Source organism: Euprymna scolopes, chromosome 2 (assembly GCF_053919585.1).
Source record: "Euprymna scolopes isolate OS-2025 chromosome 2, ASM5391958v1, whole genome shotgun sequence".
Classification (NCBI taxonomy): Eukaryota; Metazoa; Mollusca; class Cephalopoda; order Sepiida; family Sepiolidae; genus Euprymna; species Euprymna scolopes.
In genome coordinates this window covers 102,598,062-102,617,629 of record NC_136483.1, presented here as the reverse complement: position 1 = coordinate 102,617,629, position 19,568 = coordinate 102,598,062, and the positions used below count along the sequence as shown (strand labels likewise).

Genomic DNA, 19,568 nt, shown 5'->3' with positions numbered 1-19,568 from the left:
TGTGTATTGAAATAGGAAGAATTTGATTATTTCAGAGAATGGCTAAGCAAGTATTTGTTCACATTGGACTTGAATCCGTTCTAGTCAGTTAGGAAGCAACTCCATGATATTTTGTTCCACAAATGGGAAGTTTTAAGAAAGCAACTTTTTTTTTTTTGGAAGTTACATTTGATTTTAGATACAGAGAGAAACAGATATATATATATATATATATATATATATATATATATATATATATATATATATAGAGAGAGAGAGAGAGAGAGAGAGAGAGAGAGAGACAGACGGACAGACAGACAGACAGACAGACAGACAGATAGGTAGGCAGAGACAGACAGACAGAGGCAGAAGGAGTTCATTTTTGTGGTTGTAAGTAAACGAGTTCTTGTTGTGAAGGTTTAAAAGGGAGGCGATCCGGAAGTTGGAGCTCAGTCGAGCACCTACCACGAGCATATTGATACAGTAGAGAAAGAATAGCAACATCTCTTCTGTGAGGAAGGGACGGTAGGAAAAAGAAGAGATCATCCTTTCACTAGATTGAAAAGTCAATTTATATTCCGTCAAGTATTATATTTTCGTGATTCAAAAGATTTTTTTCCTTATGAGATTCATTCAGGAAAAATTCTTGGAGGATAATCCAACGGGAAATAGGTGTACTACAATTTCCTTTCTCCCGTTTAATTTAAGTTGGTTTACATGTTAACTTTCTTATCTTCTCTCTCTTTTTTTTTTTTTTTTTTTTTGCTTTCTCTTATAATTTCTGTACTGAATTTGTTCGATTTTATTTCTATTTCATAATATATAATATTTTTCGCAGTTTTTTTAAAAGATTTTTTTAAGATTTAAAAATTTTTAAATATTTTTTAACTGTTTTAAAATTTTTGAAATTGTTTTGAAGAAAAAATTTGCTTTAAAATTAAATTGTTTTTTATTATCTTAATTTTTTCTTTTAAATTTTAAAAACGAAAAAAAAAATTTTCTATTTTTTCTTTTATTTATATCGTTTCTTTCGTGCTCTTCTCTCTTTTGTCTCCATCATATTATTCCCCTCCCCAATTTTTTTTTTCATTTTTAATGTGAATGCTTTTAAAGTCGGTGTTGTATTTTCACCATTATCATTGTATACTGCTGGCTTTTTCTCTTTTTGATGATAGCTTTGATATACCATGGCCTAAAGCGATTTCTCTTTTATTTCTCTTCCTGTAACCCTTATTGATTTGATAATGTAATAAAGTTCCTATGTAATTTTACTCTTTATCCTTTTAACTTATTCTCTCTGTCTCTCTGTCAATCTGTCTGTCTGTCTGTCTGTCTGTCTTTCTCTCTCTCTCTCTCTCTCTCTCTCTCTCTCTATATATATATATATATATATATATATATAGGGTCGCTGAAGGGTTGAAAATCTTGCTCATTTTACTATTAATGATAATTTGTTTCTTTATTTCAGCTATTTTACAGGTAATATTTTGAAAATAAAGTATGGAAAAGTATAGCATTGAGCAATGTACGCAAGTTGTGAAATTGTTTTATCAAAATCAGGGGTCAATTGTTTTGACTCAAAGAACTTATCAAAGAGCAATGTCAAATGGTCACCACGTTCCTCAGACTTGACTAGCCCCAACTTTTTCTTGTGGGGATATCTTAAAGAAAGAGTCTATGTTTAACAAACCCCCAAACACTGCAAGAATTGAAGGAAAACATCAATAACGAAATAAGGGAGTTAAATCGCAATCCAGAAATTCTGCAATCTGTCATGAATAAAGAGCACAAATATGCGAACATTTTAAAGACATTATATTTCAGAAATAAAGATAGTTTAAATTTTGTATTTATGCTTTAAAATACTTCCCAATGTCTTAGTCAGATTGTGTTAAAATTACAGAAGGGTATCATCAAAAATAAATAATCTATTCAAGTTTAAAACACTACAGTGACTTTTTGGACACGCTGTGTGTGTGTGTGTGTGTGTGTATATATATATATATATATATATATATATATATATATATATATATATATATATATATATATATATATATATATATATATATATATATATATACACACACACACACACACACATGTTTTATTTTTTATTACCGTATCTTTCTGTTAAGTTACATTATTGTTTCGGCTACACGGCCGTTTTTTTGGCCGTCTGTAGCGTCCTCAGACTTTTACAGAAACCCTTATTGACTTGATAATGTAATAACGTTCCTATCTAATTTTACTCTTTATCCTTTTAACTTATTCTCTCTGTCTCTCTGTCAATCTGTCTGTCTGTATTTCTCTCTCTCTCTCTCTCTCTCTATATATATATATATATATATATATATATATATATATATATATATAGGGTCACTGAAGGGTTTCTGTAAAAGTCTGAGGACGCTACAGACGGCAAAAAAAACGGTAAAAAATAAAACGCATATTTGCTCTACAACAGTATTGAGCACTTTCTTCAGTTTTTATTAATTACCATCTCCACTATATATATATATATATATATATATATATATATATATATATATATATATAAAGAAATACATTTTACATAAAAAATTTATGAAAAATTTTGAGTCAAAGTAAACACAAAGAAAAGAAGGAAAGAATTTCTTTCTAATTCTCGACTCTCACCTGTTTTATAAAAGTCCTTCAAGAAGAGATGTGCCAATTTTGACGTATCAGACTCTTTCGGTAAATTCTTCTCCCAACTTTGGCATTCTTCAGTTTTGGAAATATACTTCAAGTAATAATTTAGGAACAATTCAAACACCTAACAATACAAATAGATAATACATCAAAATATGGTACACCATTATAATGTGCATGTATATGTTGCAATGTGTGTGCATGTGCATATGTGCTATGAGATATCTGTGCAGTGTGAGTGCATAAGCAATGAGAATGGGATTATAATATTGCTCCGCCCCTCCCCTCAATGCCACCCCATGGAATCGTTGATAACATGGAATCTCTACTATTATATAAAAGAAACTTTGTCTGTGTGTGTCTGTGAGTTCGTTCCCTATTGACTTGAAATCATCTTAGTCGATTTTTATGAAATTGCACACAAAGGTACTTTATGTACCTGGCAGTGTTCTTAGATAGGTTTTTTTTGTTGGAATGTCTATGATAAGTATCAGTAATCGATAATCGAAATAATCTGATGAAAGAAGGAACAGGCGATTTTGACCAAAGTAAACACCTTTCACAGCCTAACATCACAAGTGCATTTGAGAAGTCTTATTACCAAATAAGCCGAAAAGCCCAACATATAAAATTAGCAGTAGGTTTTTTGATGTGACAGTGGCGCGTTCGAAATGAATGCTCCCGTTTAAAGCACAATTTCACAGTCATACTTGATTTTTTTTCATTTTAAACTTAAATTCAACCCATTATCACCACACAACCAGTAATGCCAAGGGCATATTTGAAATGAATATTTCTCTTTGAAGCACAATTTAAGCATGATACTTGACTTTTGCATTTTAAACTTTAATGCAAGCCATCTATAAATATAAAAGCGAAAATGTGTGTATGTATGTATGTATGTATGTATGTATGTATGTATGTATGTATGTATGTTCACTTTTTGTGTATGTCTGCAAAAGGCTTTTTTCCGAGAAGTGGTCGGTCGGCTCAAAACTTCTTAAAACTTTTTATATCACATATAAATCATAATATCTACAATGGAGGTCGCCTATCTATTTAATTGCTCGACTTCGAAAAGATAAATATTCAACATTTTTCACTCGCCACATGTGGATTAGGCTTTTTCGTATAATGAAAGCGACACTAATTCTGGCGGTATTTTTCCGGTCGCGATCGCCGGAAATGTCCGAAAGCAATCAGATTTGATCAATGTGGAAATATTTTCCTTATATCAGGCAATTGCTATTCAATTTGGACAATCCCCTTTTTATGGGGAGCTGGTCCCTCCCCCCTCCCCCAACATCTTGGGAAAATAAAAATAAAAAAATGTGTTCCTGCAGTAAATGAAATACTACCCCGCAGTCAAAGTTGACCTCATTAAGTCATTAAAACATGCACCTGCCAATTCTAAATAGCTAAATAAATTCAAACGTGTTTTTGTGAGTATGTCGCGGTGGCCCAATTGTTAATGTTGCACGTTTTTTTTCACACTTTAATTTTCAACTTTGCCTCAAGGGTTCAGGTTCGATCCTCATACTTACCTACCTAAACTTTTTTTTTATTTTACCCCCCTCCCCCGGAGTTTTGATTTACCCAAAACCACACACACCTCCAAACACCCAGGCAACGCCGGGTACCCCCCCCCCGCTAGTTATATATAAAAATAATTTTATAAAATTAACAGTAGGTTCTCTACAGTGCAATGTAGACTACAATATATTGTGAACTTAGTCACTGCAAGAGACATGTGAAGCTTCCTCTAGGTGTATCGCGATGGGCCCCCAATTAGAGCAGGCAATCGATCGATTTGATAAAAAAATAGTCTATTTCATTGATTTTGATAACAATAAAAATACGGAACTGTGAAACATCCGTTGACCATCATTCAATCATGGGCAACGTTGGATTTACCTTGCTAATCGTTAATAGATTCACAATTCTTTTAACAGACTTTCTATGACTCCTCTGTGTTGATATTTTATTTGCAGAGTCTAAGGATAGCCAAATCCAAAATGGAACAATGCTATGACTTGATTTTAATCTAATGAAAAGTGTGATAATGACTATGATGGCCACGATTGTAGAATTAAAATGGCACTTACCAATATAAAGGGCTTCAAATAGTTGATAGGAAAATTCTGGTTTGAATGAAACAATATTTATATGCAATAGATTATTCACTCATGGACGAATAACTTACCAGATTACAGAGAATGAACTTGGCCATCTAAAGCATAATGGACTATCTCAGCCTACTTACAAACCAACTTTCTGGGCTTCTATTTCAATTTATTTAGTTCTGTTTAGTTATATTTAAGTTATTTAGTTGTCAAATATCTGAGCACTGACAACTAAATTTAATATAGCACTACAAACAGGATCCCTGATGATCATGATGATGATGATGATGATGATGATGATGATAATGATCCTCCTCCTCCTCCTCCTCCTCCTCCTCCTCCTCCTCCTCCTCCAGTAGTAGTAATCTGATTCTTCCAGTCTGCTATGTTGGATTAAAATAGCATATGGTTGTTGACTTGGGAAGAAATGCTCTCAAAGAAACAAATAAACCTGTTATGGTTCACTCTTTTATTAAAGTTTCCAGAAAAATTAAGCAGTGAACCAAGCACCCTAGCAAAGAAGGATATACCCACCCCCAACAGTCCCAACAGACGCCGGCTATCAGAAAAGACAACTGTCACTACAAAGATTTATGAGAAAAGAAGTAAACAGAAGCGAAGTCATTTCACACTCTACCAGCTCTGATGTTGGTCTTGTTACTCAGTCATGTGAAGGGCAGACAACTCGTTCTCCTACTTACAGTATCTAACAGTTTACACAACTAATGTTTCTGTATTTTTTCGACCTTATTAACATCGATTGTTTGTATTTTGTTTTCATTTCAAATAATAAAGGATTTAGAATTTTCATTCATTGTTTCAACATTTTAGTTAGTAAAGTATTTCAGTTAGTATTTCATATTTAAAAACAAGATAAATTAAATTGTAATGAGATTAACCTTGGGAGAGTTAAAGAAAGTCATAGCAATAATTACATTAATCATAATAGTAATAATAATAACTCATAATAACTTCATAAGATTCCAGTTTCTTTTCATGTCGTGCATGATAACGAGAGAGCTAAGGTTATAAACATGGGATGATAAAATATAGGTTAAGATTGGAATGTAATTCTAAAGGCGCTTTTGGAATTCAGGCATTAGTTCAAAATGTATGAGTTGTATTGAAAAATGAATATTTGTCATGTGCTATTAGGAGGAGGAATGCATGAAAATAAAAACAATTTAAATAAATACTATCCTAAATAAAAAATGTCAGAGCAAAGATTGTCAACCAAATCACAAGAACATCATCCCCACAGGCCTAGTGGAGCCCAGCAGGACACCCACAATGAATAAAGAAACAAGTGTCTGGGTAAGATAAAAGCTAAAGTTTACAGGTACTGGCCTGAAAACAAAATAGCCGACAGATCTAGTTTTATGTAAAAACGGAAACTGAATGAAACTGAAACGAACTGAATGAAACTGAATGATATTCTCATCATTTTGTTTTTCATGGGGATGGGGCATCCAACCGGATGCCAGACATTCACCAACAATTTCAGTCACTCCAACCGAAAGACTTTTTAAGATTCTAGTCGTTCCTTTGTGCAATTGTTTATATTCCACTTGCACCTGGTTCACCGGGTATATTCAACAGGTAGTTTTTTAAATTCTTTTTCATGAGTCCGGTTGCAACTATAATTACTGGAATCATAGAGATCTTCATAAGATTCCAGTTTCTTTTCATGTCGTGCATAAGGTCTTGGTATTTTTTTATCTTCTCCTGTTCAGCTCTGTTAAGGCCAGCATCGTTAGGGACACTTACTTCAATTAGGGTTGCTGCTTTCTCTCTTTTGTCCTGTATCACTATATCAGGCTTAACAACGCTGTTTTCTATATACGTAACTATAGAAATTTCATAGAAAATGTAGAATTATCTCATATTTTTTTTTTTTTTTTTTTTTTTTACATAGGCATCACCACATTATCAAGGCCCAGAGGCCACTCAAGGATAAGGGTTAAAGAGTGTACAGTAGAAATTGGTCAATATAGTAATCATTAGTAATGAAAATTTGGTAAATTTAATAACTTATATGGAACGGCTCATCAAGAACTTATTTACTTTAGACTTGAACACAACCATATTGTAGTCAGCCGGAAAGCAGGAAAACGGAAGACAATTCCACAGGCGTGCAGTTCTAAGAAAGAAGCTTTGTTCATGGAATCTACGTTTAGGTTTAGGCACAGATAAAGAGTGGGAGGAATTATTGATAGTGTTTACAGCTAGACGAGTGTTTCTTGTGAAAGTTTGGCGAGGGGGGACCATAGATTGAAGCTCAGTTGAACACTTTCCATGAAAATAACGATACATCAGAGACAAACTCGCAACATCTCTTCTGTGAGATAGAGGTTGCAAGGAGGAGAAAAGGACATCTCCTACGAGGCTACGAAGTCTATTTTGAACTCTATCAAGGCAGGACAAGTCCTTTCTAGCAGCTCCTGCCCAGATGTGGCAACAGTATTCCATCCTTGGACGTACCTGGCTCTTATATAGGTAGAGAATAGCATCAGCAGTGAGATCTCTACTGGATCGATAGAAAGATCCCACCATTTTTCCAGCGGCCTTGGCAACAGATTTGATATACGTGTTCCATTTAAGATCAGGAGTAATGGTCAAGCCCAGAAGCTTGTCAAAACTTGAGGCCTCCTGAAGACGAGAGCCATTCATTTCAATTGATGACAAATGTGGATTAGAATGTTGATGATGTAAAGAGAGAAGCTTGGTTTTAGATGCATTAAAAGTAACCAGCCACTTCTTTCCCCATTGTACTACGTGCTCAAGATCAGAGGAGAGAGAATTGGAGAGAACTTGGTCGTTTACTGTCTTAGATGTGGTACCATAAATGGTAGTGTCGTCAGCATAAATGTCTACAAATGATGTAAGGATATGATTTGGAAGATCATTAATGTAGATCAGGAAAAGAGTTGGGCCCAGGATGGATCCCTGAGGGACACCGGCATTAATACTGTGAGCTTCTGATTTTTGCCCCTCAACTACTACTCTTATGAACCTATCAGAAAGAAATGATTTAATAATTGAGAAGACTTTTCCAGCTATACCATAGCTAGCGATCTTATGAAGTAAACCTTTATGCCATACCCTATCAAAGGCTTTAGATATGTCAAGAGCAATTGCCCTAGAAAGATTGCCACCGTCGAGAGATTTGCTAATCCTATGCGATATAACTGTAAGGACATCTGCTGTAGATCTAGCAGAACGGAAACCATATTGAGTGTCACTAAGAAGGTTATTTTTGTTGAGATGTTTGATTACTTCTGTATTTAACACAGATTCTAGCAACTTACTCATGACGCACAGGAGACTTATTGGCCTGTACTGAGAGGGGGATGAGCGATCACCTGAATTCTTAAATACAGGGCATACTGATGAGATTTTCCAGGGAGATGGGAAACTATTCTCCTTAAGACAACGTTTAAACAGTTTTGTAAGTATGGGCGCTAATTCAGTTTGAAGTTTTTTGAGTACTATAATTGGAATACCATCAGGGCCAGTTGCTTTACTCGAATCAAGGTTTTTGATTAGCTTCGCAACATCACGTACAGATATACGTATATCACATAGCGTGTTTTCTGATACAGGAGGAAATATTGGGGGTTGGCGGTCTTGGTCGCAAAGGGTAGAATTAGCTGCAAAGTTCTTGACAAAGAGTTTGGCTTTGTCTGATGCTGACGAGATTACCTCAGGTCCATTGATAATAGTTGGGATGGAGCACACGCTTCTGTTCAGGATTCTGTTTGCTATTTGCCAAAACTGGTGGGAACCAAGCCGCTGCTCAGCTACTTTGGACTTAACAGATTGAGCATACAACACTCTTGCGTTCCTTATTACTTTCTTACAATGGTTGCTGGCAGTCCTGAAAACGGCTTTAGTTTCCATACATCTATTACGTTGGAAGCAGTGGAAAAAGTGATTTCTGTGCGCAATGGCAGCAGCACATTCTGGAGAGAACCATGGCTGGCTGTTAGGTTTTTGCTGAAACTTTTTCGAGGGTATGAAACGGTCTATACCTACAATTAACCATTCAGTTAGGTCTAATACTATAGAGGACACATCCTTTTTAAACATGGAATGCAGAGGTAGATCAGATATAAATGTACGGAAGCTATCCCAGTCAGCCTTAGTGTATCGATATACTGTACGATGAAGAGGTACGTCTGGGGACTTATTACATTTCATTTTTATCTTAATTGATACAACAGAGTGGTCGGAAGATCCAAGAGGCGACAGAACAGAAACTGAACATAGTTCAGGGCAAGTTGTGAGAAAAAGGTCTAGTAGGCTCGCATACTGGCCGTCATTATCGGGCACACGGGTAGGTTCCTGAACAATCTGAGTGAGGTCATAGGCAATGGAGAAATCATGACAGAACCTCCTCTCATCATCGGTCTTGTTTGAGTGGGTCAACCATTCGACGTTGTGAACATTGAAGTCTCCACATACGTGAATGTTAGCTGAAGGATAAGTAGAAAGGACTTGGTCAATTTTCTCAGATATGCTTTGAAAGATAGTAACTCCGCTGTTGTGGGGGCGATAGAGAGTAAATATAAATGCAGTAGTGTGAGCTAAAGCAACCCGGAAGCACATATAGGGTAAGTTAGGATCTTCCCTGGAGATGTCCCTCCCACATGGAAAGCTATCTTTAATATAGGCACATATTCCATGCCCATGGCGATCTTGGGGGTCAGATTTAGAAGTTAAGTTAGAGTATCCTGAAATTGCAAACTCATCTAGGGAAATAGCCTGTCCAATGCCAGTTTCACTTAAAAACAAAAGGTCTGGTTTAGTCTCCTGTAATTGGGTTTCAACCTCTGGAAGGTTAGAACGAAGACCCCTGATGTTGGAGAAGGAGACATGGTAGTAGGGGTCTACGTTGGAAGTTGGAGAACCGGGTTTAATCGTGTATTTTTTCTTGAAACTTGTCATGATGAAATTTTGGAATTTGTGGACTAGGTCGACAGATTTACTTAGAGCAGGACAGAGAGGGGAAATTAAGAGAGAAAAAGAAACGAAGAATTTTTTTTTTTTTATATATATATATATATTTTTAGAAATATTTTTATGCTCCAATTAAAGACAAATAAAAAATCTTTTGAATAAAATAGCTTGTTAAATAATTACGTAAAGCTTTAATTTTTTATTATGCTTCAGTTTCATTCAGTTTTTATTATTATTATTATTATTATTATTATTATTATTATTAGTGTGTTGGTTTTGTATTTCGTTTCAGTTTCATCCAGTTTCCGTTTTTACATAAAACTCGATCTCAGCCAGCCATTTTGTTTCCAGGCAAGAATTTGTAAACGTTACCAGATAAAGTTAATTTTTTTTTTTTTTTTTTACATAAGCATCACCACTTATCAAGACCAAGAGACCACTCGAGGATAAGGGTTAAAGAGTGTACAGTAGAAATTGGACAATATAGTAATCGTTAGTAATGGAAATTCGGTAAATTTGTTAACAAGTGGAACGCCTAATCAAGAACTTGTTTACGTTAGACTTGAAGACAACCATATTGTAGTCAGCTGGAAAGCAGGAAAACGGAAGACAATTCCACAGGCGTGCAGTTCTAAGAAAGAAGCTCTGTTCATGGAATCTACATTTAGGTTTAGGCACAGATAATGAGTGGGAGGAATTATTGATAGTGTTTTCAGCTAGACGAGTGTTTCTTGTGAAAGTTTGGTAAGGGGGGACCATAGACTGGAGCTCAGTCGAACACTTTCCATGAAAATAACGATACAGCAGAGACAAACTCGCAACATCTCTTCTGTAAGATAGAGGTTGCAGGGAAGAGAAAAGGACATCTCCTACGAGGCTACAAAGTCTATTTTGAACTCTATTAAGGCAGGATAAGTCCTTTCTAGCAGCTCCTGCCCAGATGTGGCAATAGTATTCCATCCTTGGACGTACCTGGCTCTTATATAGATAGAGAATTGCATCAGCAGTGAGATCTCTACTGGATCGATAGAAGGATCCGACCATTTTTCCAGCGGCCTTAGCAACAGATTTGATGTACGTGTTCCATTTAAGATCAGGAGTAAAGGTCAAGCCCAGAAGCTTGTCAAAACTTGAGGCCTCCTCAAGACGAGTGCCATTCACTTCAAGTGATGCCAGATGTGGATCAGAACGTTGATGATGTAAAAAGAGAAGCTTGGTTTTAGATGCATTAAAAGTAACCACCAGCCACTCCTTTCCCCATTGTACCATGTGCTCAAGATCAGAGGAGAGAGAATTGGAGAGAACTTGGCCATTTACTGTCTTAGATGTGCTACCATAAATGGTAGTGTCATCAGCATAAATGTCTACAAATGATGTAAGGATGTGATTTGGAAGATCATTAATGTAGATCAGGAAAAGAGTTGGACCCAGGATGGACCCCTGAGGGACTCCAGCATTAATACTGTGAGCTTCTGATTTTTGCCCATCAACTACTACTCTTATGAACCTATCAGAAAGAAATGATTTAATAATTGAGAAGACATTTCCAGCTATACCATAGCTAGAGATATTGTGAAGTAAACCTTTATGCCATACCCTATCAAAGGCCTTAGATATGTCAAGAGCAATTGCCCTAGAAAGGTTGCCTCCATCGAGAGATTTGCTAATCCTATGAGATATAACTATAAGCACATCTGCTGTAGATTTAGTAGAACGGAAACCATGTTGTGTGTCACTAAGAAGGTTATTTTTGCTGAGATGGTTGATTACTTCTGTATTTAACACAGATTCCAGCAACTTACTCATGACGCACAGGAGACTTATTGGCCTGTACTGAGAGGGGAATGAGCGATCACCTGAATTCTTAAATACAGGGCATACTGATGAGATTTTCCAGAGTGATGGGAAGCAATTCTCCTTAAGACAACGTCTATATATATATATATACAAACAATAAAAGTAGGCCGCCTAAAATACGATTTTATGTTTTAAGTCCTCATTTGTGTAAAGTCAAGTAGCAACCACTATTAGTTGACGCACCAGTCAAGGATCCGTCTTTGACAAACAGTCCAGCAGAGGCTGTGCCATTTAGTTGTGGTGTTAGTACTGAGTATTATTTGGATTATTCAGACTACTGTTCTCATCTTGAATGTTATTCGCACAACATTTGAGTCAATGTAACCTTCAACCTTCTTCAGGTGTATCTTGTCAAACTCAGGAATTTGCATGGAATTTTGAATGGAACCCTTTATTTACTCCACAAGGATAGTATGCTCTCGTTGTCAGCCATGACCGGGTAGAAGTTTTAAATAATTTGAAATTGTATTTTGAGTATCGCCCACACTGAACCTCCAGAAAATAACCCATTATGACTGAATTACCAGGTATTTTATTCATTACGCCACAGGTCCTTAAAAAAAATTCAAAAACATAGTACTGAGTAGTCTGAGGGAGCCCATCCTCTCAGGCTGTTTTCCCTCTTTAGCCTATTGCTGTCTAAGGCGTCCCACACCAAGCTATTCAGGCATTTTTAAGGGATTAGAGTGCTCCATATTTGGGGTGCTGGTTTCCAGCCTTGTGTTACATCTTCCTGCGGTGTAAAGGATGTAAATACCATAAATAAAGTCTCCATTTGTCAACAAACCTGTTGAATAAAGGATGCGTCAGAAAAGTCTAGGAGAATTCACTAACAAAAGTCTTTCTATTCAGTCTCCTGTAACAAGGTATCCTCAACGAAGATATTGGCTTCATGACACATGATTATAGAAAGCAATGTCACACTTAAACATTAAAAGAACTTTATAGACTTTCACATGTGCCCTCGTCCTAACGAAGTAAAATAGGGGCCAATACTATTCTAATCTTAAGGTTATTTTCACTACGTTTCAGTTTCTCTAACCATTAGGTGTATCTTGTTGAACTTGAGAAGCTTTCTATCAAACTCCAGAATCCGCACAGAATTTCAAACGGAACCCTTTATTTAATCCATGGCCGTAGCATGCTCTTGTTCCATCTATATTAGTCAACAGAAAGGGCGCAATTCTTCTCCATGGCAATGCCCGACCACATGTTGCTAAACTGAACCTGCAGAAGTTGAAATAATTGGGCTACAAAACTCTGCCTCATACGCCATACTCTCCAGACCTCTCACCTACCGACTACCACTTTTTCAAGCATCTTGATAACTTTCTGCATGAGAAATGCTTCAAAAACCTAAGCGATATCAAAAGCACCTCCAGTGACTTCATCGCCACCAGAATGCAAGATTTTTACGTTACTTGCATAAATGAACTTGTTTTACATTGGCAAAAGTGTGTTAATTCTTATGGTTCTTATTTTGATCAATATTTACTGCTTAAGCCGAAATATATTCATCTAAATTTAAAAGTTAAAAACCGCAAGAACTTTCTTGTCAAGCTGATACAATTGAACATTTTTTCTGCTATCTCATGGGTCATTGCAGACAACTACAAATTATCAATTTTCATGTAAAAAAAAACCTAGTTACTAACCTTCATCAGATTATGTCCACTGACAGCTCTGTCTCCAAGATTTTTACAGCTTAATGCAATCAGAAGATGACTTTTCGCAACAATATCACCTTTTAGAAAGTACCTAATCCAAGATGAGAATCCGTCTATTGTAACTCCTTCAACTTTTGGAGATGATCCTTTGGCACCTGTTGGGCTGCTGAAGATTCCGGTCACAAATGTCCAAAGAGCCTTCTGTGAGTTAAATGAATGGTCAGCTCTGTTACTGATTGCGACTAAAATTTGGAAAATCCGTTGGATTATGTGGAATTCAGGTAAAACTGTTTCCATATATTCCTGTAATAAGAAAAAATAAAAGAGAAACGGACATGATAATTAGCCATTAGTGAAGAAATAATTAATAAAAAATATTATATACAAAAGATAAATAAATAAATTAAAACATGAAATGTACGGTTATGTGAGTACTCCTTTTTCTTCTGGCTTCGTTTTATGAATGATAACAGCTATAAGTAAACTTCCGATGATCGGTGATATCGTATATATATATATATATATATATATATATATATATATATATATATATATATATATATATATACTTAGTTATAGTTTTTTGGGAAAAGAATTCCAGCAGAGTGCTCTATTATAAGGAAAAATTCCAAAAACAAGAGCGTATTAGATGAGTATCAGATGAGGAGAGCTTGATATGGGTATCTAAAACGGCCCTTTACTATCAGGTTTGAAACCGACAGTACTGATGCCTTATATAAAATTTCTGTAAATAATAAATATATATATACATATATATAATTATTTACTCTAATAATTATCAAATACCTAGTGACACTAGTGTTTCATCCTTTCGGGAATCATCAGTGCAGGGTGTCATGTCACGATTAACACCAGTCGATAGATTCGAACCCGGTGACAGAAGCCATCTCTGGCTTCATTAGCAAGGACCTAATCCATTCGGCTACCGTTAACCGCAAGAAATGCTGTTGAATTTTAAATTTATTCTTTAAATGCTTTTTAACATCGTTGCACACATGAGCCATGACAGCCATGTGTGTGTGTGTGTGTGTGTGTGTGTGTGTGTGTGTGTGTGTGTGTGTGTGTGTGTGTAAAAGGGAAAGGTAGTTTGCTTGAAGCATTGCTGATAAATAAATATGGAGGTGTATAAGACGGCTATAGCAATGAAGGGAACTGGGTGTTGAAGTAATGTGATGTATGAACAAAAACGAACAAACGAAAGGAGGTCTTGTAGTGTTTTTTTTTTTTTTTTTCATATCTTCGTATAGCCATTTATTTAAAAAAAAAAACAATCACAAATACAAATCAGTAAACATGGACTTAGTGTTTGAGATAACCGAGATGGTGGAAATCTTTAATATTTGGAGAAATTCATCTCTTTTTCAAAGAGAAAGAGCTCGAATAATGTCCTGAAATTTTTTTTAAAAATGGGAAATCTCGTAAAAATGGAACCGAAAGTGAAATTAGTTGAGCAGTCAAGCAGAAATAGAACTTATTTTTTTAAATTAGTTTGGTATTTTAATCGTTGTGTTCCCTTACTTATCATTATTTTTATCGTCGCTTTCATTCTTATTTTTATTTATTTTTATTTTTATTTATTTATTTATTTATTTATTTATTTTGTTGTTGTTGTTGTCGTCGTCGTCGTCGTCGTTGTTGTTGTTGTTGTTGTTGTTGTTGTTGTTAATTTATTATTTGGTTTAATTTTAGCGAATGAGAAATCAATTATTGCTTTAATTCAAGCTGGAAGACGCAGTGTATGACGGCGCTCATTAAATCCACCGCGTGTCGTCATGGAAACAAAATTTAATATTAAATTTATTTGGCTTTGTCTATTAAAAATTTGTATTGCTATTAAATTTGCTTATATTTTCATATAATATTAATATATGTTTTCTCATTTAATTAATTTCCTTTTATTTATTATTATTCACTTAATAATCAATATTTATTCAATAAGGGACTAGTTTTCCTACCTAGCAAAAAGGAACGAGTTTCCCGGGTACGAGTTTTCCGGGTATGAGTTTTCCAGGCACCAAAAATAAAAAAGATGACTTACGTTTAAAAAGTTTCAGCAAAAACCTAACAGCCAGCCATGGTTCTCTCCAGAATGTGCTGCTGCCATTGCGCACAGAAATCACTTTTTCCACTGCTTCAAACGTAATAGATGTATGGAAACTAAAGCCGTTTTCAGGACTGCCAGCAACCATTGTAAGAAAGTAATAAGGAACGCAAGAGTGTTGTATGCTCAATCTGTTAAGTCCAAAGTAGCTGAGCAGCGGCTTGGTTCCCACCAGTTTTGGCAAATAGCAAACAGAATCCTGAACAGAAGCGTGTACTCCATCCCAACTATTATCAATGGACCTGAGGTAATCTCGTCAGCATCTGACAAAGCCAAACTCTTTGTCAAGAACTTTGCAGCTAATTCTACCCTTTGTGACCAAGACCGCCAACCCCCAATATTTCCTCCTGTATCAGAAAACACGCTATGTGATATACGTATATCTGTATGTGATGTTGCGAAGCTAATCAAAAACCTTGATTCGAGTAAAGCAACTGGCCCTGACGGTATTCCAATTATAGTACTCAAAAAACTTCAACCTGAATTAGCGCCCATACTTACAAAACTGTTTAAACGTTGTCTTAAGGAGAATAGTTTCCCATCTCCCTGGAAAATCTCATCAGTATGCCCTGTATTTAAGAATTCAGGTGATCGCTCATCCCCCTCTCAGTACAGGCCAATAAGTCTCCTGTGCGTCATGAGTAAGTTGCTAGAATCTGTGTTAAATACAGAAGTAATCAAACATCTCAACAAAAATGACCTTCTTAGTGACACTCAATATGGTTTCCGTTCTGCTAGATCTACAGCAGATGTCCTTACAGTTATATCGCATAGGATTAGCAAATCTCTCGACGGTGGCAATCTTTCTAGGACAATTGCTCTTGACATATCTAAAGCCTTTGATAGGGTATGGCATAAAGGTTTACTTCATAAGATCGCTAGCTATGGTATAGCTGGAAAAGTCTTCTCAATTATTAAATCATTTCTCTCTGATAGGTTCATAAGAGTAGTAGTTGATGGGCAAAAATCAGAAGCTCACAGTATTAATGCCGGTGTCCCTCAGGGATCCATCCTGGGCCCAACTCTTTTCCTGATCTACATTAATGATCTTCCAAATCATATCCTTACATCATTTGTAGACATTTATGCTGACGACACTACCATTTATGGTAGCACATCTAAGACAGTAAACGACCAAGTTCTCTCCAATTCTCTCTCCTCTGATCTTGAGCACGTAGTACAATGGGGAAAGGAGTGGCTGGTTACTTTTAATGCATCTAAAACCAAGCTTCTCTCTTTACATCATCAACATTCTAATTCACATTTGTCATCAATTGAAATGAATGGCTCTCGTCTTCAGGAGGCCTCAAGTTTTGACAAGCTTCTGGGCTTGACCATTACTCCTGATCTTAAATGGAACACGTATATCAAATCTGTTGCCAAGGCCGCTGGAAAAATGGTTGGATCTTTCTATCGATCCAGTAGATATCTCACTGCTGATGCTATTCTCTACCTATATAAGAGCCAGGTACGTCCAAGGATGGAATACTGTTGCCACATCTGGGCAGGAGCTGCTAGAAAGGACTTGTCCTGCCTTGATAGAGTTCAAAATAGACTTCGTAGCCTCGTAGGAGATGTCCTTTTCTCCTCCTTACAACCTCTATCTCACAGAAGAGATGTTGCGAGTTTGTCTCTGATGTATCGTTATTTTCATGGAAAGTGTTCAACTGAGCTTCAATCTATGGTCCCCCCTCGCCAAACTTTCACAAGAAACACTCGTCTAGCTGTAAACACTATCAATAATTTCCCCCACTCTTTATCTGTGCCTAAACCTAAACGTAGATTCCATGAACAAAGCTTCTTTCTTAGAACTGCACGCCTGTGGAATTGTCTTCCGTTTTCCTGCTTTCCGGCTGACTACAATATGGTTGTGTTCAAGTCTAAAGTAAATAAGTTCTTGATGAACCGTTCCATATAAGTTATCAAATTTACCAAATTTTCATTACTAATGATTACTATATTGACCAATTTCTACTGTACACTCTTTAACCCTTATCCTTGAGTGGCCTCTGGGCCTTGATAATGTGGTGACGCCTTTGTAAAAAAAAAAAAAAAAAAAAAAAAAAAACGTGCCATCAGCTATAATTTAAACCGAAACCAAAACTTATGAAGAATTCTTGGTAAAATTATTTATAAAAAAATAAATGACTTGAGTGTCAGCAGAGCAGCTATAATCGAAACCAAAACCAAAACTTATGAAGACTTCTTGGTAAAATTATTTATTATAAGAAACGGGAATCTATAATTAAACACCAGTCACTCGCGACACACAAAATAAATAACACACACGCTATCGTATTAATATATAGTATTGTTAAAAGTCATAAAAACCACACTCCTTTCCTACTACTAACCGTAAGTACGGATGGCAATACAAAAAATATAGCAATTACATGTGATTTTATGATTTTGCTGATCGGCCTTAGAATTCCTGGTAAAAATTACTTAACCGTTTAAAAAGTTATAATGTACCAAAACGGAATCAGTTTACATTATATTTATATGCACAACTGAAGCCCCATTCTAAATTCTAAAATAGAATCTCATATGGTTTGGGTATTTTAAATGTAAATGAAAGTTTGTTTTTTTAAGTTAACAAACTTCTCAATGTTTGCCCTTCGCAAGTTTTGATAAACTTGTGAAATTTTCATCTATATTTTCACTTGTGCCAAAACCAAACAAAAAATAAGGAAACATGAAATATTTCAAAGAATGTGGTGATCAGATAAAATGCCAAGCACGTTAAATCTTGATATAAAAATGCAAAGTCTCTAACAAACACCATATGGCCATTAATCAAATAGATGCGAAAAGCTTCTCAAAATCTGTGATATTGAATAGTCAAGTGAACTTTAGAGTATTTACTTTGGTACAATAAAAGTTAATAAAAACAAATTAAATTAGCTTTGGAGAGTTTGAGGATTTCCTTGTGTCAAAAAAGGTGCCATAAAACTTTAATTATTTCAGAAGAAGCCATTGACAACCACCCCAATTTAGAGCTGGCGCCAACGAAATTTACCCCCACCCTACCCAGAGCATTTAAAACTTGTTAATGTTCATATGAACTCCCTCCTATGAGGGCACATAGACATTTTAGCAAATAGATGGAAAGATTCCAAAGGCAGTGGGCAAGTTAACAATGACCAATAAATAAAATAAATTAAACTCTGCCAATCAAGGTTAAATCCGTAAAGAAGATTTTTAACTCATTCTGTGGCCCTTCTCAGTCTTATGTTGTAAAGAAACAATTTCTAAAAACCAAAAAAAAACAAAACAATTTTGCTTGCTTCATTTTTTATTTAAAAATTTCAAAGAATCCCTTTGGAATCGGAAATTAGACTATAATTTTCCGATTCCAATACCTTAAATGTTCCGATTTTTCCACTTCCCGATTCCGAGTAATCGTCCCAACACTAAATGAAGTAATCATATATATATAACATAGAAAAATGCGAGCATGAAAAGTGATATGGTTAAGATTAAGCTTAGAAAAGGAAAAGTACTAGTTGTTAAAATTGGAAAAGAAAAAGATAAGATATTCTAGTAAAAGATATATATATAATTTATAACTTAAAATATTGCAGCATTAAGAATTTTTTTTTAAATTCAATTTAACATTATATATAAATTCTTAATGCTGCAATATTTTATGTTATAAATTTATTATCTTTTTCTTTTCCAGTTTTAACAACTAGTTCTTTTACTTTTCTATGCTTAATCTTAACCATATTACTTTTCATGCCCGCATTTTTCTATGGAATCCATGATTTTTGCAGGCTTTGCTTAGAAATAATATTTTCTTTTCTGTGTTCCATATCATATGCATTGTCAACAATCCATGAAAAAATTATTGACTAAATAAAAAAATCAAATAAAAGACGTATTTAAATTAATAAACAGGAAGAAAGGACAAAAAAAGAGAGAGAAACAGAATTAACAGGCTATGTCGTGAGTGAAATCAACCAAACGACGGCAAAGTGCATCACTTTTGTTAACTCTCTCTATATAACCCAAATAAGATGGCATGCAAGCAACACTCCCGCTATGATTTATGGAGGTGCCGACAGCAAACAAGTTGCTGTGGTAATCAACAACCAATCAGAAGAAGTTGTCTCTAAAACGTCAGTGTTGAAAAAGTTGCTATGGTAACCAACAACCAATCAGAAGAAACCATCTCTCATGTTCGTT

At 35.3% G+C, this 19,568-nt stretch overlaps 1 protein-coding gene across 3 annotated transcripts in view; it reads right to left on the bottom strand.

Moving 5' to 3' along the window:
- The window catches only part of LOC145293591 (MTOR-associated protein MEAK7-like), a 76,569-nt gene that overhangs the window by 23,386 nt on the left and 33,615 nt on the right, over window positions 1-19,568 (bottom strand). For all 3 annotated transcript variants that reach the window (XM_080140035.1, XM_080140036.1, XM_080140034.1), the window contains exons 2-3: window positions 13,247-13,561; window positions 2,638-2,776 (exon numbers count right to left, since the gene is read on the bottom strand). In XM_080140035.1, the coding sequence (XP_079996161.1) occupies window positions 2,638-2,776; window positions 13,247-13,555 (448 nt within the window). In that variant the 5' untranslated portion in view covers window positions 13,556-13,561. The remainder of the gene's footprint in view (window positions 1-2,637; window positions 2,777-13,246; window positions 13,562-19,568) is intronic.